At 44.6% G+C, this 23,813-nt stretch overlaps 1 protein-coding gene across 2 annotated transcripts in view; it reads left to right on the top strand.

Annotated features, from left to right (window-relative positions):
* The window catches only part of NFKB2 (nuclear factor kappa B subunit 2), a 122,563-nt gene that overhangs the window by 40,728 nt on the left and 58,022 nt on the right, over nt 1–23,813 (top strand). The window contains exon 2 of one of the 2 annotated variants that reach the window (XM_033941033.1): nt 12,586–12,704. The exons of the other annotated variant lie outside the window; for it this stretch is intronic. Within the exon in view, the coding sequence (XP_033796924.1) occupies nt 12,684–12,704 (21 nt within the window). The 5' untranslated portion in view covers nt 12,586–12,683. The remainder of the gene's footprint in view (nt 1–12,585; nt 12,705–23,813) is intronic. 2 annotated transcript variants of the gene reach the window in all.

Here is a 23,813-nt window from a genome sequence, read left to right as displayed (position 1 = left end):
ATCTCATGATATTTAATGGTCGCTGTAAATTTGATGTTATTATCCAAAGCATTCAATGCTTCAATGAACTGAATCAGATCTTTTTCAGTAGAAGTCCAGATGCAAAAAATATCATCAAGAAATCTCCTCCAGATTTTCACATTTTTGTAGCCGGGAAGGTGATAAATCTGGCCCTCCTCCAAATCTGCCATATATAAGGCAGCTAAGGAGGGAGCCAGAGACGCCCCCATAGCTATTCCGTGTTTCTGCAAATAGAATTTATTGTGGAACCAAAAATAACTTTGGATTAAGACTAAAGTAGCCATTTCCATGAGAATCTCCAAAGATAAATGAGGTCTTATAGTTTGTTCCTTACAAATACGTTCTATCAAAATTAAAGCACTGTCCACAGGTATCATGGTGTAAAGTGCAGTCACATCCAGTGTGACTAGTATCCAGTGGGGTTCACAAACTTCCATGTCGGCAATAATTCTAAGCATGTGGGTGGTATCTTTAATATAAGATCTGATAGAAGAGACCTTCTGCTTCAAGAAAATATCCAAAAATTTTGACAAGGGTTCAAGGAGAGAGTTCCGCATGGACACAATAGGGCGCCCAGGGGGGTTAGACAGATTTTTATGTATTTTTGGAAGAAAATATATGATAGGCGTCACATGGTAACTAGGATTGAGGAAGGCGGCTTCTCTGGAAGTAATCATTTTCTGTTTATATGCTTTCGAGATCAGAGCAGAAATGGTGCGCTTTAGTTCAATAGCAGGATCTTCAGGCAAAAGTTGATAAAAAGTCAAATCGTCCAGCTGCCGATGAGCTTCTCTTAGGTACTGTTCTTTAGACCACACAACAATGGCTCCTCCCTTATCGGCACGGGAAATCATAACGGACATATCATTTCGCAGTTCCTGTAAAGCACACCATTCATTATATGACATATTGAACTGAGGTTGAGTATGAGCCATATGTTTTTCCACTCGCTCAACCTCAGTCAACACTAAGTCTCGAAAAGTAATCAAATTAGGATGAAGTGGAGACGCAGGACACCAACTAGATTTATTTGATATCAATGTTCCATCGTTGATAGTTTGATGATCTTGGAAAAACATCTTCAGATGCAATTTACGTAGAAGACTAAATACAGATAGTCGAGTATTAAAGGCTTCATATTTGGCTGTAGGAACAAAGCCCAATCCCAAATTTAGAACTTGCTCCTGTATCGGACTAAGTTCCTTCGTAGAGAGATTAACTACGGCTGATTCTTTAGTGGAATGCTAATTATGATGTTTTTCTGGGTTTCAGCTTTCCCCATGTCGCCTTGACAAAGAACACGAAACGCGTTGGCGTTCAGGGGAATGACATCAAGGCTGAAAGCTAAGTATTTATAATATAGCTCCAGCAGTAATAATGTCAAATAAGTAACAAGATAATAAGATAAAATTAAATAAAACAGAAAAAGAATTAACACGGAGGAGGAGGTACCGTGGGGTATATGAAGAGTGTATCCCCCTCAAACTTCATTGGTTTGTAGGGCTGTCTGATACCCCTTTCGGACCTCTTAATATACTCATTTTTTGGGTTTATTAGTCTGTGGACTCTGTGACTCTTTGGTTTCAAGATATTTCAAGCTATTATTAAGAGGAATTGGTTTGTTTATGTAACCAAGTCATTGTAACTTCTTCGACTTTATATTGTAACTTCGATCACTTTGTATTGTAACTATTTCGCTGATTGTCCAGCGCCTCTTGTTGTAAACCGCCTCGAACTATCATGGCTTTGGCGGTATATAAAAATAAAATTATTATTATTATATAGAAGGGACAGAGAGATGGTAGACAGTGGATGAAAGGAAGAGAGTGACAAGACTATGAGGAAAGCAGAAACCAGAGAAGACAATGTAGAAAAAAATTATATTTATTTATTGTTTCTGTGGTGTTGCATTGTATGCAGAGTCCAGCTTCTTGGTGGTTCAATTTAACCATTGTCTACGTTTTTCTATTTTATTCCCCCTTTTACAAAACTGTAGAGTGTTTTTTTAGCACCGGCCTTGGTGGTAATTGCTCAGAATTCTATGAGAGTCTGAGCTGTTACCACCATGACTAAAAACCACATTACAGTTTTGTAAAAGGGAGAGGGGTTAGTTTGTGATTACATATTCCATACTAGGCGAAGGTGTTTTCTGTGTTCTGTGTGTTCGAAAAACATGGTTTTCAGTTAGGATTGACTGTGTAGGACTGATCTGTACTAGTCTGGCTTGTTTAGTTTTACAATGGGTGTATTGATGTACTGCTCACTGCAGTATGTAAGATGCTGCCTTTTCCTAGGTACACCCTTGTGTGCATGTTTTTCATACAGATGGGGGGTGTCAAAAAATGATGGGCCTCGGGTGTCACATATGCTAGGTATACCACTGCCTTCATAGTTTATATCTAATCCACAAGCCTGCTTTTAGGACATACAGGGTATGTATCCCTCTGATTCATGACAATTTCACTTCTCATGTTATCTTATCCATTCTTTTTATTATACAATTGCCTAGATAAGAATCATTCTTTGACGTGATTGGACCTTGAAAACTAACGGCAACAGTGTTCTCCCCAGAAATTTTTTCCAGCCATGAAAAACATTTGCTGCATTTAGTGTGCCACAAAAAACATTTGCTCCGTTTAGTGTGCCGGAGTTAAAAAAGTTTGAGAGACGCTGCTCTATACCATTTGAAAGAGGGCAAATATCTAATTATTCACTTCTAGAATTGGTTACTTCTTAAATTTAATAAAAAATTATGGAACAAGTGTCAAACCTTAAGAAAGGCAGTCAAATTGAGCATTGGAAAATAACTAATAATAATTAACTAATACAAATAGTACACATTTAGGGCTCCTTTTTCTAAGCTGCGATAGCGGTTTTACCGCGTTTTTAGCTCGCACAGAATTGCCGTGCGTACTAGATGCTAACGCCAGCATTGAGCTGGCGTTAGTTCTAGCCGTGTAGCGCGGCAATTCTGCATGCACTAAAAACGCTATTGCAGCTTAGTAAAAGGAGCCCTTAATTTTCCCCACCACCATATTTCCTCATCCCTCCCCACCCGGCTGGAAAAAATTTCTGGGGAGAACACTGAGAGGGATAGGGGCACTTTTATTTTATGTGGGTTGTGGCCCGATATTCATCTGGGTCTCGCATAATGGTCATATGTTAAATATTTTTGTAGCATCATTGGGAAAAGAATTTGAAGAATTTCAGGTTTCATGCTGACAATATGCTGATGAACCAACAGTATCATATATCTTTTATAACACAAACTTATTTAAGTGTCATTTCACAAAGTCTTCAGAAGTTCCAGTTGTTAGCCAAGGGGCTCATAATCAAAAGAGGAAAACATCCAAAAACCGGCCTAAGTCGGCACTTGGACGAACATTTCCCCAAAACGTCCAAGTGCTGATAATAAAAACGGGTTTTGGATGTATTTCTAAACGACCTAGGCCTTCATAATGCCGCTGAACGACCAAAGCTAAATGAGGTGTTTCAGGAGGAGTGTCGAGGGCAGGAGTTGGGTAGGACGTGGGTCGGCTTAGACTTAGTCGTACAGCATGTATAACCGAAAGTTATACAGCCCAGGATCGTTGTGACTTAATCACAAAAAAACACCTAAAGTCACCAGGTAAGCACTGCAAACACATAAAACAGACCCCCACACACTACGTCAGTGATCACCGACCCCCCCCACCCCCATAAAAATATTAATCGCACCTTTAAAATTCAGCCTCCAGACCATTATCACCTGGCAACCTGTCATAGGAAAGCCTAAATCAATCAAAAATGTCTTCTAATAAATAATCCCAAAAATCGTACACACCAAAGAATCACAGAGTCATAGAGTCACAGCAATCTAGTTCAACTACTCATGAAGTATATCATTATTGAGGACCGTATGGGGTATCAGACAACCCGACAAACAACTTAGTTTGAAGGGAGAGATTCTTCATTTGCCCCACGGAACCTCCTCCTCCGTTTTTTCTTTCTTACTTATTTATTTATAAATTATTTTTTCTTTCATTGATAATTATCTTATCATTTCATGTCCTTTAAACTTATTTAAGGTTACTTAGCTTTCAGCGTTTTAGCTTTAAGGTCATTCCCCTGAACGCCAACGCGTTTCGGATGTCTTTGTCAAGGCGACATGGGGAAGCTGAAATACCAAGAAACAAACCATTAGGGTTAAGGCCTCCAACTAAACCAAAAACATTTTTTTAGGACAACCCAAACCCTCCCTTTATTATACGTTACTTACATTTTTAGTGAACATGCACAGCGTACTGCCAACCGGCTTAGAAAGGCAAGCCGCGGCGTACTGACTCTGAGATTTAAATACCCCTCCCAAATGACGACATTTCCGGGGAAACAAACTACATTACCTCACAAAATTTAAAGGGATAAGAACCTATTTGAAACAGAGACCAACATCTTAAACTATTAAAAGGACAAGCATTGAGATACTAAAGCCCAACTTAAAGGTCAGCTTGGGCTAACCAGTCCGATGATTCATTTAGCCCTTTAGGGGACATCGAGTCTAATATGAACATCCACCGGAGCTCACAACGGTTAAGCCTCCGGACAGTGTTCCCACCCTCCCACCCTACAATAATACGGTCCATAACACGCCATTTAAGATCTTTAAGAGTATGACTGCAGCTAGTCCAATGACGGACCAGCGGAGAAGATTCAGTATGTGTGTGCACTCTGGATTTATGCTCGGTCAAACGGACCCGTATGGGACGAGTTGTTCTGCCCACATACAACTTGGGACAGGGACACTGAATCACGTAAATCACGTTATCAGAGTTACAAGTGGTGTTATATTTAGTCTTATATATAACCCCTGTACTAGGATGAGTCCAGCATTCCCCCGAGATGGTATACGCACACCACTGGCATTGACCGCTTGGAAGGTGATTCCCACTCACGAATGAAGCTCTCTCCTGAAGTTTGTGGTGATTTAACATTTCACCCAGGTTTCTTCTTCTTCGATAAGAGCATAACGGCTGATCATCTAGAGTGGGAATGACCAACCTGGGGATATGCCAGTGCTTCTTCACAATTTTTGAAACCCGGTGGGCAAGGGTAGAGAACTCTTGAACAAAGGCCACCGTGTCAAGGGAATTATCATCCCTACTGATATCCTGCAGCAACCACTCTCTGTGAGCATATTTAGCTCTTTTATAAGCTTGTTTAACTGTGGCATAAGGGTAGCCACGTTGATAGAATCTAATTTTCATCCGTTTAGCTTGAGAACGGAAATCATCTAAAGAGTGGCAAATCCTTCTTAGTCTCAAAAACTGGCTAATGGGTAAGCTTTTTTTCAGGTTCTCAGGATGGAAACTATGAAAACGCAAGAGGCTGTTGTGGTCAGTCTCTTTTCTGTACAAAGAGGTTTGAAGATGAGTAGTCCCCTTCTTAACCAAAATATCCAAAAACGGAATCTCCCGATGTTTTATTGTGGCTGTAAACTTGATGTTATTATCTAACCTATTCAGCTCCTCTATGAATAATGTCAGCTCTTCCTCAGTTGAAGTCCATATGCAAAATATATCATCGAGGAACCTTTTTGTGACGTTCACAGCAGTGCCCTTGTAAGGTACCCCACTATTTAGGTGCCATGTCTGGGTGTTCAGTCTATCACTTTGCAGACTCCTCCCATGTCCAACAGGCTTGTTCTTGGCATTTTTGACTTGGACGAAAAGTTGGACGGAAATGTGATATAAAGATGGACGATTTAGTGGCTTGGACGATCAGAGACATATAATTAGACGATTTTCAAAACAAAAAAAATTTTGGACATATTTTTCGAAAATGTGTCCTAGGCTGTTTTTTACTTTGGATGACTTGTGACTTAGACGCAAACGGACTTAGATGTCCCTTTCGATTATGCCCCTCCACGTGTTTTCTTTAGCTAAGCAACAATATCGGCACTGGCATTGTCATCAGACCTGCTTTATTTAAAAAACAAATTTGTATTTTACTTTGTGCTCCGTGTTCTAATCGAATACTTATAACTTACTAGTGTTTAAGCCCGTTACATTAACGGGTGCTAGAGTAGATGTCTGTCTGTCTGGTTTTTTTCTTTGTCTTTCTCTCCTTGGACGCTGTCTGTCTGTCATTCTTTCTGTCTTTGTCTCTCCCTGGCCCCCTGCCTGCCTGTATTTCTCTGTTGCGCCATGCCTGCCTGTCTCTCCGTGGCCCCCTTACTATGTCCATAGTGTCCCACACAGTTAGGGAGGCAAAACTTCGAGTGGAAGAAATTCTGGCAAAAAACATTAAAAAGGGGGACAAATCCTTCTTCAGGTATATTAGTGACAGAAAAAGGAACACAGGCGGGATAGTACGCCTTAGAAGACCGGACGGAAGTTACGTGGAAGCAGATTCCGATAAAGCCGAACTACTGAATGAATACTTCTGCTCAGTCTTCACCTGTGAGGCACCGGGACACGGTCCCCAGTTGAAGGCAACACAAAGCACAGAAGACCCGTTTCAGAATTTTGAGTTCACACCAGGTGAAGTTTACAGTGAACTGGCAAGACTCAAGGTGAACAAAGCCATGGGACCAGACAATTTGCACCCAAGAATGCTCAGAGAATTGAGCGATGTCCTGGCAAAACCGTTGGCTGAGCTATTCAATCTCTCCCTAAGTAAGGGGAAAGTTCCCCTGGACTGGAAATTAGCTAATGTCGTTCCTCTGCATAAAAAGGGTTGCAGGGCAGAGGCTGCGAATTATAGACCGGTGAGTCTCACATCAATAGTGTGCAAACTCATGGAAACACTAATTAAAAGCAAATTGGACACGATCTTGAATGAAGGGAATCTTCGGGATCCCAGTCAGCATGGATTCACCAAGGGTAGGTCCTGCCAATCCAATCTCATCAGCTTCTTTGACTGGGTAACAAGAAAGTTGGACTTGGGAGAGTCTTTGGACGTCGTGTACCTGGACTTCAGGAAAGCTTTTGACAGTGTTCCACACCGCAGGCTGCTAAGCAAGATGGAATCGATGGGGTTAAGAGAGACACTAACTGCATGGGTCAATGATTGGCTGAGTGGCAGACTTCAGAGGGTGGTGGTTAATGGTACCCTCTCTAAAACATCGGAGGTGACCAGTGGAGTGCCGCAGGGCTCGGTCCTGGGTCCACTCCTTTTCAACATATTCATAGGGGATCTGACTCAAGGGCTTCAAGGTAAAATAACACTATTCGCCGATGACGCCAAACTATGTAATATAGTAAGTGAATGCAGTTTACAGAATTATATGGCGCAGGACCTGCTTACATTGGAAAGTTGGTCCTCAACCTGGCAGCTAGGCTTCAATGCTAAGAAATGTAAGGTCATGCACCTCGGAAGCGGAAATCCATGCAGGACGTACTTCTTGAACGGAGAAACTTTAACTAGGACTTCAGCAGAACGAGATTTAGGAGTAATCATCAGTGCAGACATGAAAACTGCCAATTAAGTGGAGAAGGCTTCATCTAAGGCAAGGCAGATATTGGGTTGTATCAATAGAAGTTTCGTCAGCCGAAAGCCTGAAGTCATAATGCCGTTGTACAGGGCCATGGTGAGACCTCATCTGGAGTACTGTGTGCAATTCTGGAGGCCACATTACAGTAAAGATGTGCGCAGAATTGAATCGGTTCAACGGACGGCCACCAGGATGATCTCGGGGCTCAAGGGTCTCTCGTACGAAGAGAGACTGAACAAATTGCAGCTCTACACTCTTGAGGAACGTAGGAAGAGGGGAGACATGATCGAAACATTTAAGTACCTCACGGGACGTGTCGAAGTGGAAGATGATATTTTCTTTCTCAAGGGACCCTCGGCCACAAGAGGGCACCCGCTCAAACTCAGGGGCGGAAAATTTCATGGCGACACCAGAAAGTATTTCTTCACAGAGAGAGTGGTTGATCATTGGAACAAGCTTCCAGTGCAGGTGATCGAGGCAGACACCGTGCCAGACTTTAAGAATAAATGGGATACCCATGTGGGATCCCTACGAGGGTCAAGATAAGGAAATTGGGTCATTAGGGCATAGACAGGGGGTGGGTAAGCAGAGTGGGCAGATTTGATGGGCTGTAGCCCTTTTCTGCCGTCATCTTCTATGTTCTGTGTTTCTATGTTACTATGTCCTTAGTGCCCCAGTGTCTCCTTCTCATGTCCTTAGTGCCCCCAGTGCCTCCATCCTGTGTCCTTAGTGCTCCCGGTGACTCCTGCCCATATCCTTAGTACCCCTTCCTACATCCTTAGTGCCCCAGTGTCTCCTTTTCATGTCCTTAGTGCCCCCAGTGCCTCCTGCCCATATCCTTAGTACCCCTTCCTACATCCTTAGTGCCCCAGTGTCTCCTTTTCATGTCCTTAGTGCCCCCAGTGCCTCCGTCCTATGTCCTTAGTGCCCCCGGTACCTCCTTCCCATGTCCTTAGTGCCCCCAGTGCCTCCTTCCCATGTTCTTAGTGCCCCCAGTGCCTCTGTCCTGTGTCTTTAGTGCCCCCTATGTCCTTAGTGCCCCCAGTGCCTCCTATCCTTAGCACCCCTTCCTATGCCCTTAGTGCCCCAGTGTCTCCTTCTCATGTCCTTAGTGCCCCCAGTGCCTCCGTCCTGTGTTCTTAGTGCCCCCGGTGCCTCCTTCCCATGTCCTTAGTGCCCCCAGTGCCTCCTTCCCGTGTCCTTAGTGCTCCCAGTGCCTCCTTCCTATGTCCCCCTCACTGCCTTCCAGACTTTGTCCCAACCCCATCCCCCGAAGCCAGCCTGCCTCCCTCCCCTCCCTCCCATCCCCCTGTGCAGTAGAACCCATGTTTTGCCTTACGGCTTTTTCAAGGAAAGTCCCCTACAACATAAAGTAGATATATGTTATTCCTGTAGTCTTTTCTTAAAAAAATATCAAACTCTACTCTCAAAATATGAGGGTAAATATTATCCCTACTATTTTGTTAGGACAATAATTGGTTTCCGCACCATCCCAATCAGATCATTTCTTAGCAAGATGGCTGCGGCATTTTTGTTCACTATTTAAAACTCTCTCTGTGCTTACGTCATTATTGCCAAAAGTGAATCAGGAGCTCAAATCAATGACATTCATTCAATTTCTTGATTTAAGCCAAATGGTGCTACTGTATTAAGTGTAAAGATCCATCTCTGTTCACAGAAATTTAGTGTTCGTTTCTTAATGACCTCCCTCCCACCCTCCTTTATTTGGCCTATAACTTTCCATTGGATGTCATCCACTGTATGTGCGGGATCTTGCCAGTGTTGGAGTAGTGGTACCTGTAAAACGCCATTTGAAATTCTGCATTTATGTTCATTGAGTCTGATACATACTGGTCGACCAGTTCTTCCCACATAAGCCAATCCACACGGACATATGATAGTGTAAACCACATTATGAGATTTGCATGTTGTATGTGTTCTTGATTTTATAAGGATCTCCCAGCCCGTAAGTTTCCATTTACTTCATTCAATTGTCTTAGTACACCATTGGCAATTGCCACACTTCACATTGCCATTCTTCTTCCCAGTACGTAAGTGGGGGATGGATCTGTAACAGTCCCTAAATCATAACATGTTACTTTAAATTATTTTTATTAACTTTTCAAATATAATTTACAGTCATATAAAATAAACAAAGCAAGAGCCATTCAATGAAATAAGTCTCAGAATCAACACAAATAGATAAAAACAATTGTACAAGAAACAATCCCACCCAACCAAAACCTCCCCCTCCCATCCCACCCATCTCAGGACTACAATACTAAAGAATAACTAAAAAAATAACCAAGATTTCAATTCAAAAGAATAAATAAATAAAATATATATATATTCAGTCAAACCTTGGTTTGCGAATAATGCGGTTTGCGAGAGTTTTGCAAGACGAGCAAAACATTCTCACAAATCTTGTCTCACAAACCGAGCTTTGACTCGATTTGCAAGCACCCCCCCGAGAACCGGCATCGCTCCCCCCTGCTCGCGAACGTCCCCCTCGCGAACCGGTACCTCCCCTGCCTGAATAGCATTCAACCTTATCCCCATCTGGCACCGGTATGCAGCCCACAGGACGTGCCGGTGCCATTGAAAGAAGTTCCTGCCTCTTGCCGGGGCCTTGAGCATCTGCGTATGCCCAAGTTCCCAAGGCCTTCTGGTTCTCACGCTCTCTGAGACTCTCAGAGATCTGGAACGAATTATGCTCGTAAACCAAGGTTCCACTGTGTGTATATATATATATATACATATATTAGAGATGACCAAGGAATACATGACTACAAGTATGGGGAGTGTCCAAAAAAGGGTTGCCAGATTGTAAGCAGCACCCGTCCCTGTTTAGTATTACATTACATTACATTACATTAGGGATTTCTATTCCGCCATTACCTCAGACAATCGCATATTTTCCAGATTCAATAAATGAATCATACGCAATTGCCAGTGACCATACTCAGAACTCAATGGTCCTATCCAAAGAGATAATATAACCTTCAGACCTACTAAAATTGCTCGGCGAAGGAAACTTTTTAATCCTCGCGGTATAGGATGAGAGAGATCAAAGAGCCAGAATAGACTATAACATGTTAAAGATAGAAGACTGGACGAGAAATGACTGTTCTGGGGGTTGTTTTGGATTCAGGCCTGACTATGAAGCTGCAAATAGTTAAGACTGTTAAGGCATATTTTAACCAACTTCATATACTCTATCGCTTGAAATCGTTGATTTTGCCTTTTGATTTTCAGACTGTTGTGTAGGAGATGGTTCTGTCTAGTTAAGACTATTGTAACGCTCTCTATCTTGGAATTTCAGAAACAAAAGAGAGAGTGTACAATTGGTACAAAATGCCGCAGCAAGGTTATTAATGGGAGTTGACAGGATGGCACATATTATGCCAGTTCTGAAGCAATTACATTGGTTACCAGTTGTATTTCGGGTGCAACATAAAGTTGTTTCTGTGGTCCACCAGACTATTTACCATCAAATACCATGGTACTTTCGGCAAGTTGTGGCACTTTATAAGCCTTTACGATCCGAAAATCAAAAGCTATTAATTCCAATAGTGTAGGGAAATTATGCAGAAGCTAGAGCGATGACTTTCTGTATTGCTGGTGTCAAAATGTGAAATGTCCTGGAGGCCAATTGCAACCGTGTGTAAACCGGTTTCAATTTAAGAAGCAGTTGAGAAATCAGCAGTTACTGCACTTTTGTGATTTATTAGTCGGTTTTTGAAGAAAAAAAAAAATCTGTTTTACCATGTTTGCTATTGTACTCTAGTGATTTATTAGTTGACACTTAAAGAGACAAAATTGTTTTATTATGTGGATTTCATGATATGGTTTGTTTTTATCTTATGTATGTTTTAATTGATGTAAACTGTGTAGTTTTTCGTAAACGATATAAAAAAAAAAGTTTTAAATAAATAAATAATATGCAGCTCCAGCTGAATATTGACTGGCTCTGCATAAGCTCCAGGTAGCCAGGCCACAAAATGGATATGGCCTGTCACTGTATATCAGGAGCTAATCTAGCCGGCGACGATCACCATTTAAAACAACACTGAACACCAACTGCTGAATATCAGGGGACTAGTACCTTTAGTGCAGTGGTCTCAAACTCAAACCCTTTGCAGGGCCACATTTTGGATTTGTAGGTATTTGGAGGGCCTCAGAAAAAATAGTTCATGTCTTATTAAAGAAATGACGATTTGCATGAGGTAAAACTCTTTATAGTTTATAAATCTTTCCTTTTGGCTAAGTCTTAATAATAATATTGTCATTTATAGCTAAAGAGACATATGATCAAGAAACTGTTTTAGTTTACTTTTGTGATTATGATAAACATGCCGAGGGCCTCAAAATAGTACCTGGCGGGCCGCATGTGGCCCCCGGGCCGCGTGTTTGAGACCACTGCTTTAGTGTAAGATGTGTTGCAATCAACTGCTGTGCTTTCTCTACATAGAAGCAGAGAATAGGATCGGCTTGTGTTTTAGGGTCCTGCTTCTTGTTCACAGCCTCTCCTTGTAAACAAAGAGAGTTGTGAGCGCTCTCTGAAAAGCATTCAACTCTTCCCACCTCTTTCTCTTTCTGTTTGTCTTTCTGGCTTTCTTCCCTGGAACATCCCAGCCTGACTCAGCAATGTCTTTCCGTGCAGCTGTCATTTCCTCCTGGGCTCCGAGATCTGTTCCCTCCTCCTCACCAATCTCAGTACAGTCCTCTCTTCCTGCTGTCTGCCAGGGTTTTCCCTCCCTGCTCGGGCAGGCTAGGCCAGACCAGGCTGCCTGTGGTCACGTGTTTCTGCTGTCATTTCCAGTAGTGCCGGTATTTTAGGGACTTTCCTCAGACTCTCTTCTTATCGTCATTCTTACAGTCCATCTTCCAGCAGCGCTTGTACGAGTCTGAGGCTCTGGGTGCCAGCTGGAAGGGCTGGATCAAAATTTATAGACCTGAGGGAACCTAGAGGGCATTTATGCCAGCAGTTCATCATACACTGCCTCTAGCTCCACATTGCTAATGTACTGCCATTCTCAAGCCCAGAGCTCTGTTTGTTGAGACCCCTTTCCTTACTAGTTTTCTTTCTTTAGAGCCCGAGACAGCCAGAAGGTTCAGAGGACTTCTCTCATTACCACCAACAAACCTGTGAACTGTGCCAAAAGTCTGAGAACCTGTTGATGAGACAGAAATGGATGAAGTGTTTGACGCAGTAAGTGGTTTGTTCCATTCTCCTCCTCCTCCTTTTCTATCTCCTTTCCTTAATGTATATGTTGTGTTAACAGTTCCTGTTCTCTGCAGAAGCACAGATACAGTGCAAATGTCTCCTTGTCCTAGATCAGTGTCTTGCAAACTTTGCCAAGCCGCAGCACGCTAAACCTGCTCAAGGCATCCGGAAGTGCATGGATGCCGACACGATGATATTGCGAACATGCGTGATGTCATCAAATCGATGTCCACGCATGCATGAAGGCCCTCGGATGAGGCCCTGAGCCGCCATTAGGGGGTGCTGGAGAGAAGGAGAGGTGCTGGCAACAGCTGACTGCCTAATCAGCCGACGCCTCTTCCCTGGTGTCTCGCGGCACACCTGGAATCTCGGGCGGCGCACTAGTGCGCCGCAGCACACAGTTTGCGATACACTGTCCTAGATGAAATTTTCTGTCACCCTCCTTGTTGCAAAGCCAGTAGGTTACACCAAAGTTGTAGTATTTTTAATTGCATATGAGCTGGTGGGGTTGTAAAGTCATGTGTTGGAAGAGATATTACAGGCTCCTGGTGAAGGACAAGGCAGGCTTAGCTAGCTTCAGTAACTTATATCTGTCAATTGGACTGTGATATGAGCAGGACATGTTGGGGGTCAGTTTTTCAAAGCTTTTTCAGTTCCTAAATCCTTACTCTGTGAAAATGTGCAAGGGCTGAGAGCCTAAATTTATGCTTAGAATTTCACTAAATCCTAAACAGGCAAAGAGTGGGTGGCAGCAGGGATGGAAAATTAGGAGCTTAACATACTGCAGTGTTCAGCGTAAAATGCTGACTATCATTGGCTAGATTTGCCAGGCCATGTCCGGGCACCAGCACTGAATACCTGGGGCTAAGAGAAAGGGTTCATGGCCGCCCCCCAAACTCCCCATAACGCCGGCGCGATGTCTATTAAGTAAACCGGGGGGGTTCCCCAACAAAACCCCCCGTTGGAGCACCTAAAAACTGTAATTTAGAGCGGTGCGGCGGCGCGCGCTGCACTCAATTGTCGGCGCGCGCTTTTGTCTTTCGCGCCGTTGTCTATGAACCGTCCCCTTCACCGCCATCCCCGTCACCGTCCCCGCAGCATGCATATAAGCCTTAGTACTGCAATATTTAGCTTAATCCTTTCTTATAAATCAAAGTTCTGGCTGCTGAACTAGAAAAAGAGATGTTCAGCTGGCAGGGCTTTGTTTATAAATTTTTATCAACACAACTAATATATTACTTTATCCTAAAGCAAAAAATAAATAAATAAATATAATTTTTTTTTCTACCTTTGTTGTCTAGTTTCTGCTTTCCACATCTTCTCATTCAATTCCTTCCATCCACTGTGTGTCTTCTCTCTGCGTCTTCCATTTGCTGTTACTGTGTCTCTCCCTTCACCCCCCCCCAATTGGTCTAGCACCCATCTTCTTCCCTCCGCTCCCCCATAGTCTGGCATCTGTCTTCTTCCCTTCCAGCGTCTTCTCCCCACTCTGTCTTCCACATTTACCTTCAGGGTCTGTTTCTCTCTACCCTCTTTCAATGTCTATTCTATTCCTTTCTACCACCACCCTTCCCTCCCTCCTTCACCATCTGTTCCTTTCTACCACCCTTCAGCTCCTCTCACGTGGCTTATCTATCTACCTCCCTCCCTCTTATTTTCGTGGCACGTTACAATGTAATTTGTGCAAGCTGTTGGAGCCTGCGAGCTCGGCCCCTGTCCCATCCCCACAAACCATCTCGCTTCTGTGTTCCTATTTTCCCCATTTCTAATATCTCCCCTATGTATCTGGCATTGCCCCCACCTGTGTCCATATACCATCCCTATGGCATGTCCCCTTTATGTCTCTCTCCCTATGCCCCATGCACATAATTTCCCCTCTTTCTGTTACCTTCCTGTGTCCAGATTTCCCCTATCTTCCTCTTCCATATCAGTGTGTCTCTTCTTTTCAACCCCATCTAGCTTCTCTCCCTCTTTCTTCCCCCCCCTCCCTGCTTCCAGCATCTGGCTCACCTGCCTGTCCTCCCCTTTCTTTCCTGCTGTGGGTTTCTTTCTTTCCCTCTTCATCCCCTTGGCCCAGAATCTTTTTCCCTTTCACTCCCTCCTTCCTAGTGTGAGCCGGGAACATGCGCGATCGCGCGGTCCAGCAGCCCCCACCCGCCCGATCGCAGCGTTTAGCCAGCTCCCTCCCTCTACCTCACCTTATATGCCAAGTTTGCCAGCTTTCTTTTTCCAGAGCTGCACGCATTCAAAAAGCTGCGCACACACAGCTGCACGAGTTGATCAATCTTCTCCTCTCCTGCAACTTCCTGTTTCCGGTTGCATCGGAGGAGAATATTGATCAACTCGCGCAGCCGCTCATGTGCGGCTTTTTGAATGCGTGTGGCTCGGGAAAAAGAAAGCCGGCAAACTCGGCATATAAGGTGAGGTGGAGGGAGGGAGCTGGCTAAACGCTACGATCGGGCGGGTGGGGGCTGCTGGACCGCGCGATCCTTGATGCCTCACTGCGGAGACAAGACCATTCACCACTCCACGGGGCGGTGAATGGCCTTGTCCCCGTCCCCGCAGCGACTACTATTTTTCTTTCCCCGTTTCAGTGGGTTACCCGCGGCTACTGGGTAAAAACCATTGTGTCATTCTCTACTGGTAACTAGGCAATTGCCCTGTGTCCCTATGCCACAGGGCTTCAAACCTGCCTTTGATCTAGATGCACTAAACTTACCAATCATCTACTGATCGTCACTTGACCAGTTTTGAGATCGATCAGATTCCTTGACCCAATGCACAAAACTGCTGTCTGTGTGTTTTTCCGAGCGATTGCTTATTCTCCAATCCGAGTGTGAAAATAAGGGGGATGATAAAGAAGGGGATCACGAACAGATCGGAAAAGGCTATCATGCCTCTGTACCAGGCCATGCGGCCTCACCTGGAGTACTGCGTCCAGCACTGGTCACTGTACATGAAGAAGGACATGGTAGTGCTCGAACGGGTTCAGAGAAGAGCAACTAAGATGGTTAAGAGGCTGGAGGAGTTGCCGTACAGTGAAAGATTAGAGAAACTAGGCTGCTTCTCCCTTCAACAGAGGAGATTGAGAGGGGACATGATCGAAACATTCAAGATAATGAAGGGAATAGACTTAGTAGATAAGGACAGGTTGTTTACCTTCTCCAAGGTAGGGAGAACGAGAGGGCACTCTCTAAAATTGAAAGGGGATAGATTCCGTACAAAGGTATGGAAGTTCTTCATCCAGAGAGTAGTAGAAAACTGGAACACTCTTCTGGAATCTGTCATAGGGGAAAACACCCTCCAGGGATTCAAGAGAAAGTTAAACAAGTTCCTGCTGAACAGGAATGTATTCAAGTATGGCTAGTCTCAGTTAGGGCACTGGTCTTTGATCAGAGGGCCGCTGCGTGAGCGGACTGCTGGGCATGATGGACCACTGGTCTGACCCAGCAGCGACAATTCTTATAATAACATAGTAACATAGTAGATGATGGTAGATAAAGACCCGAATGGTCCATCCAGTCTGCCTAACCTGATTCAATTTAAATTTTTGTCCTTATGTTCTTAGATGAAAAATAATTGAATTGATGTTTGAAAGTATTAGGTATAAGACAGCTTTATTGTAAATTTGGGCAGTAATTTAGGAAGCTGCATCATACATTCTCACATTTTGTATATGCTAATTCATATTTATTGGTGAAATCCTGAAAACCTGATTCGGTTGTGGCCCTCAAGGATTGAGGTTACCCACCCCTGCTATAGAGCAAGGTCAGCGCCCCCTTCACACAGGCTCCAGATAGGCATACCTGCCAAGTCGCCTGCTTTTTCGAGTCATCTCCCATACTCCCACTAAGGAACTGGGATCTCCTGATGAGCAGTCTATCCTTCCTGTGGCAGCAGGAGAGGCCTTTTCTAAAACATTATCTCCTGTTGCTGCTGGTCCTGTGGCAGCAAGAAATAATGTTTTAGGAAGGCTTCTCCTGTTGCCATTGGAAGGAGAGTCTTCTGCTTGTGCTGCTGTGGGCGGGGCTGGAAAGGATTGGGCGGAGTCATGGACAGAGCAGGGCAGATTGGAAGTGGGCCCTAAAACTCCCGTTGAAACTCTTAGGGCTAGATTCACAAGCAAACCGATTGGTTTGCGACCCCTTTACTATCAAATTTCCCTCCGGCCTGATTCACTTACCTCTCCTGCAATCTGCTTTGAATCCTTGCATGCAAATGAGGTGAAACGCATGCAAAGTAGGCTGGGACACGATTCACAAAACCAAATTTCAGATCCGACTGGCTGGCCGATCACCTGAAGAAGCGACTGCTGGGGACCAATCAAAAATGTCTTTCTGACTGGAAGCCCTGCTCTCTGCCCAGCAATCTCTCCTGCCTGCTCGCCCCGCATGCTGCCGTGCTCTGCCTCGATCTTCCCCAAATCTCTCCTGCCACATCGCCGTTCTCCTGCCCTTCCCCGAATTTCTCCTGCCGCATCGCCAATCTTTTGCCTTTCCCCGAAGCTCTCCTGCCCTTCCCTGCCATGCGAGCCCATGGTTTTAACCCGCAGGTTTAAAGCGGGTTAAAACCACAAGCTCGCAGGGCTAAAAACTAAGCTTTAAGTTAAAAAGTTTTAAGTTAAAAAAAAAAGGGTCGTGTCTTGGATGGGCATGCGCAGACCATCTACAGATGGTCTTTGCATGCGCGCAGATTGCACAACAGTGATCCGTGCAGGCAGATGGGGGCATTCCTCCAATCGCCCCATCTGCATATTTTTCATTCCTGGATTCGTCGGACTTGCCCAGATTGGGCCCGATTGGGCAGGTTAGTGAATCTGGGCCTTTATAGAACTGCCCACTATGTTTCTGTCCATCTCCAATAGCCAGAAAATCCCAGACTCTAGAGTAACTGCTGCTACACTCATTTTTAAGTCTGTGTCACTGAACAATTTGTACAGCTGTCTGGTTCTTGGCCTTATGCAGGCTCCTTGCCAGACGTTATATAAGGTTAAAATGAAAGAGAGCTATAACCTGTTATTCACTTTTTTGCAGTGCCCAGAGACCTCAGAACTCATCCCTAGCTCAGGGGTCTTCAAGGTGGTAGTTTTGGTAATATCTATGTTCTGTCACTGGCTTTCTGTGGAGTATCCCAATTGTATAGAGAGGGCTGAAGGTGGGCTTTTCCAGGGGGAGAGAGAAATGAAGGACAAGTGTGACTGTGGAGAAGAGCCAGAGTTGAGGGTGAAGGGCTCTGTGTCCGAAGCCTGTGTTTCCCCTATTGATGCTTCTTTGCAAGTATTTTTGGGAAGGGTGCTGGGTACAGATGAAAATGCTTCTCTCCTGAGAAACCCACCCTAATCCCTTCAGAGGGAAGGAGAAGGGGAATTAATTGAGGACCAGGATCTTTTAAAATGAATTTACCACCAGCATGATGGCTCAGGTGATACGTACTATATGCTTCAACATGTGCAAAGTTTGTCATTTTCCTAGGTCAGCCTGGGGGTGTTGCGGAGGTTTTGATCATCTGTTGGGAAGAGAGCCCTGGGTAGGGTTACCAGATTTTCCATCTGTTAAAATAGGACGCGTGGCCTCGCCCCAGCTCTGCCTCATTACGCCTCCCAAACCCAGCCCCACACAAATCTCGTCTCTTCAGGCTGGAGCTGGAGTGCATCTCCATATGCGCAGATGTGATGTGATGATCTCGCACGCGTTCACGCATGCGTGCAACGTCATCGCGTCTGCGCAGGCACAGAAGCACTCCAGCCCCGGCCCTGATCTCACCAGCTTTTCAAAACCCGGACAAAGTGCCGGGTTTTGAAAAGCCGTCCGGGGAAATCCGGCTGTCTGGTAATCCTAGCCCTGGGCTTTGCTAAAGAGTCAGCTGGTGGCTGGCTTCAGTGCCCGCTCAGAGTAGCGGTAGCATGGAATGTTGCTACTGTTTGAGTTTTTGCCAGGTACTTGTGACCTGGATTGACCATTGTTGGAAACAGGAAATTGGGCGAGATGGACCATTGGTCTGACCCAGTAGGGTTGTTTTTATGCCATCATTGCAGTACTCATTAAAGTAAGCTGGGAGGGGCTATATAAAATCCTGTGGAGAAGAGGGGACGTGTATTGGGAATGAAAGTACATTTTGCCAGGTCCTAGCCCTGGTTCAGTCAAACTGCAAGCACAAAGGAACAGGAGGAAATGGCTGGCTGGAAAAAAAAATACAATTTCCTGTTTCTCTGAGAGTTTCTATGTCCTTTCTGTCTGACAGCTTGCAATGTTTACATTTTGCTGACATGTGGTATGGTATGCTAAGCCAGTCAATATTAGCATTTAGGGCAAAGCGATAATCTGCCTGTGATATATGCTCTTCTCGCTCAGTGGTGGAGACTTTGAGGAGCATGGGGGTTCACTATGGCTTGAGGCTGGCAATTGCAAATTCTGGGTTGGAGCCAGCAAACATGATCAGTGTGTGTTGCAGGGAACCCTCACAGTGGAGGGGGGAGGGGGGTGTCATTTTTATTAAGTCGTTTCCATGTTTATGTGACCTATTATAAAACTTCAATTGGTATAAAATAATGCATGTTGATAGGATAGCATGTACCTTCTTAGGCGTGTGCGGGAGCAGAGTTTGGAGAGTGTGAGCAAGTACATGCTTAGGTTAATTCACATGTTTACTTAAATAATCTAAGCCTGGGCGTTTACATAGATGGTGCTCCTATCTGTAAAGTTAGGAATTTCTATGAAATATTCTACATGCTTCTCTCCTCTCCACTCCTTCCTGCCCTCCATAGTCCTCCCTACCCTCTTCTAACCCCTTCCTCTGTAATGTCGCCTAGAGCTTGTATAGGTATGTGCGACGCACAAATGGAAGAAATAAAATATAAATAAAATAAGTGACGTCAAAGGGCGAGCCGACACTGACGTGGGCATGCCAGAGAAGTTAAAAAGGTACTGGGAAAGGATGGGGGAGTGCGCACGCGGCAGGGGTGGGGTGAGGAAGAGGGCGGGGGAGGGGCACCGCTTACCCTTACTGCGCCACTGGACGGAGTGTCTCCTTATAAAATTAGCCTCCTAGTGGCTACCAGGAGATCCTGGTGATTTTTGGTAAGAGCTTATAGTGAGTAATGTTTGCAATATTGACTCCCTCCTTGAGCAGCACAGTTGTAGGATTTGTGATGGAATACCCAGAAGACGACAACTTGCTAATGTAAAAAGGATTCTGTTCTAGGTCAGCTGGGAGAGGGGCTGCTTTGGATTGAAGCCATACATTTACAATATGCAAAAGGTTTATGCTCCCAGTTTTGAGAGGTATGCCACTAAATTTGCCTCTCTGAATATTTAGAACTAAATGCATAACTGTATATTCAAAATTTGACTGAACTCTTAACTTTAGGAGCATAAAATTTGAGTGGCAACTAGCGGCGTAGCCTGACCATAAATTTTGGGTGGGCCACTGGACAAACTGGGTGGGCACAAGTGGTGTCCATATCCCCTCCCCTGGGCCTCGCCCTCCCCACGCATGACGTTTTCACGCATGCGTGAAACTAAGGCCCTGATTCTATAACAGCGTCCCATTTGTAGGTGGTGGTAGGCGTCTTACCGCTTTCTAACCAGCCAATCGGGACTCACGTTTTTTTAAAAAAAAACCTCTTGAGGCAGGCTACTTACATTGCAGGCACCTCCGGGAGCCTAGGAAGGTGTGCATGGCTGCCTAAGCTAGGAGTGGGCGTGGTTTGGCCTGGAAGTAGCCTTAGGCGGCCAAACACGTCTCCCTAGGTCAGCGGGAGCCGCATACAATGTAGGCCAGCAAAATGCCGGCCTACATTGTAAGTAGACGTGGCCGCTGAGATAAGTTTAGCAGCCGCCCGTGTCCCCTCCCCCTCACAATCATGATGTCCAGTCCTCCTGCCCGTCACCCCCCTCCCTCATGATAGCGGCCTCGTCTACTTACAACCCGATTCTCTATCTGACGTATGTAACGTGGACATTGGTTAGATAATCTGGTTCTTTTTCGGCGTGTTTAGGCGCGATTCTGTATAGGACGCCTGTGACTGCTGAGACTTGGCATCCTAAACAGAATCCGGGCCTAAGTGTGTGCAGCAGGGGGAGGTCAGTGCTTAGACGGTGCCGCAGGCTGGAGCAAGTGGGAGAGGGAGCAGCTCTTGCCATCAAGGACCCTTGCAGAAGGTGGGGCTTGAGATCCCCAGAGTATGCTACTGTACACCCCTGCAAAGCACGTGATAGCGAGAGAAAAGACGTCAGAGACCTTTTAAGACTACTGCATGATATTACCGTGATAAGAGTAGTAGGTCACGTCTCGATCATAGGTCAAAAACCCTCGTGCTGCCAACTGAACTTTAGAGTTAACCTAAACCAGTGGTCTCAAACTCAAACCCTTTGCAGGGCCACATTTTGGATTTGTAGGTACTTGAAGGGCCTCAGAAAAAAACAGTTAATGTCTTATTAAAGAAATGACAATTTTGCATGAGGTAAAACTCTTTATAGTTTATAAATCTTTTCTTTTGGCTAAGTCTTAATAATAATATTGTTATTTATAGCTAAAGAGACATATGATCAAGAAACTGTTTTATTTTACTTTTGTGATTATGATAAACATACCAAGGGCCTCAAAATAGTACTTGGCGGGCCGCATGTGGCCCCCGGGCTGCGAGTTTGAGACCACTGACCTAAACAGTATACAAAAGCAGTGCAATTAATTTCAAATGAATAGCACTGGTATAGTGAAGCTGTGCTACTGAAGGCTACTACAACTGCTTAACATTTCTGTAGCGCTACTAAACATACGCAGCGCTGTACATCAAAACACAGAAGAGACGGTCCCTGCTCAAAAGAGCTTACAATCTAGTTTCAAGTTTATTAGGTTTCTTGATTGATCGCTTAATCAAACTTCTAAGCGATGTACAAGTTAAAACTTACATTTGTTAGGTGACAATACAATAAATAAAAATATTTTTAAAAAGACAGAATTACACTTAATTTAACATATTCATAACATTAGGTAAGGAGGAATGAAATACAAATCTTTAAAGTAAAGAAAGAACATTAAGGGAAAATACAGAGGGTTAACAAAATAACAAAATATAATAATAATAAAATGGGGTTGTAGGATCATAAAATTAGTTTGCAAAGGCATCCTTGAAGAGGAATGTTTTTAAGTTACTTTTAAAATCCTTTTCTTCCCTTAAAAATATAGGGAGGGCATTCCAAATCTGTGGTGCAGTAACTGAAAAAATAAATTGTCGTCTTGTATTTATAATTTTCAACGAAGGGATAGACAATAGGTTTTGTTCATTAGATCTTAAGATTCTCTTTGCAGAATATGGAATTAATAGTTTAAATAAGAAAGCGGGAGTCTTATTGTAAAGGGTTTTGAAGGTAATTATACAAAGTGTATACGTTATTCTGTGAATAACTGGAAGCCAGTGTGCATTTTTAAGAAGAGGTGTTACATGATCAAACTTTCTAGATTTGGTTATAAGCTTAATTGAAGCATTTTGTATAATTTGAAGACGTTTTATTTCATGTAAGGCAATTCCTTTGAAAAGAGAATTGCAATAATCGATTTTAGACATCACCAAAGAGTGAATAAGAATATTAAGTGATTTGGGACATAGAAATTTAGAAATAGATCGAATTTTACGTAATCTGTAAAAGGTAGTTTTCACAATGTTACTAATATGATCGTGAAAATTTAGTTTGTTGTCGAAAATCACCCCTAAAATTTTAATATTATTAACTGATTGTAAGGGGACTTTTTGAATAGAAATTGGAGTAACAAGAGGAAAACTATCTTTCCATGGAAAAAGCTTAACATTAGTTTTTTTAATGTTTAGAGCCAATCTGTTTGTATCCAGCCAATAATAAATTTGGTCAAGTTTTTCATTAATCGCTGAGATTTCAGTAGTATTATTATTATTTAATGGATGCAGTAGCTGGATATCATCAGCATAGGCAAAAACTTGAAAGCCTACAGATTGGCATAAAGTCATTAGTGGTGCAAGAAAAATATTGAAAAGTAAAGGTGAAAGAATAGATCCTTGGGGGACAAACTGGACAAGAAGGTGCATCAATACACTGTGCTCAGGTGGGGGAATTAGAGAGGGAATGATAAGATAGATATTGGTGCTTAGAAGGTGGGTCGGAGTTTGGAATTGAAAACGTCTTCAAAGAAGTGGGCTTTGAGTCTGGATTTGAATACTGCCAGAGATGGAGCTTGACGTACAGAGTCAAGCAGTTTGTTCCAGGCATACGGTGCAGCAAAGTAGAAGGGGCACTTCCGGCAGAAACATGGAGCTGTAGACAACGTGCTGCCACAGCTCCGCTTCACCTGACCGCAGCGCGGCAATTAACCTGCTCTTTTCCCCCTGGTTCGGGTTGTCTGCGGCACTGGGGAGGTTGCTGGAGAAGCGGAGCAACCAAGAAGAAATTTCCTCCGCGGCTCTGCCTTACTCTTTCGGGACGGCCGGCGGCCACGTGGCGCCGCGGGTAGCGTGCGGCCGTGAGTCTGCTCTGCTGGGACGCGGCGCGGCTCTCCCCCTGCAGGTCTGCCTTTGGGTGCGGTCATCTCCCCATGCTGGGGAGGTTACTGGGGACGCGGCACGACTGGCAGCCCTGCAGTTCCGATCTCGGGTCTCCCGGGGGCCACGTGGTGCAGCAGAAGGCAGTTGGCTGAGACTCTGACCCCGGGGCACGGTGTGGCTCTTCCACTGTGGGCCGGATTCCGGGATCGGTCTTCTCCCTGTGCTGGGGAGCTTCCTGGTGGCACGGTAAGAGCGGGGAGCCCAGAGTGGGATCGCCATGGCAACTAAGGCGGTCCGGAAGGATCGGGAGCGGAGTAAGTTGCCAGACGCCAAGTTGGCGGATCCCGTGGCACCCCCGTCGCCGGAGGCTCCGCGCTCATCCTGGGTGTCCGCAGTTACGGCAGAGGTTCAAGCTGCCCTCGAGAGCTCTTTGGGGGACAAACTACAGCGCATCCTTGATAAACTGGACACGCTGGACCAGCGATTTGCCTCCCTCACATCGGAGGTCAAGGAGACTCAGCAGAGGGTGAGTGCTGCGGAGGATCACGTCCAGCAGCTTGCCCAGGAGCAGTCCGCCCACA

This window comes from Geotrypetes seraphini, chromosome 4 (genome assembly GCF_902459505.1).
Source record: "Geotrypetes seraphini chromosome 4, aGeoSer1.1, whole genome shotgun sequence".
Classification (NCBI taxonomy): Eukaryota; Metazoa; Chordata; class Amphibia; order Gymnophiona; family Dermophiidae; genus Geotrypetes; species Geotrypetes seraphini.
Note: the sequence above shows the minus strand (reverse complement) of the source record. Positions and strands in the feature narration are given on the sequence as shown.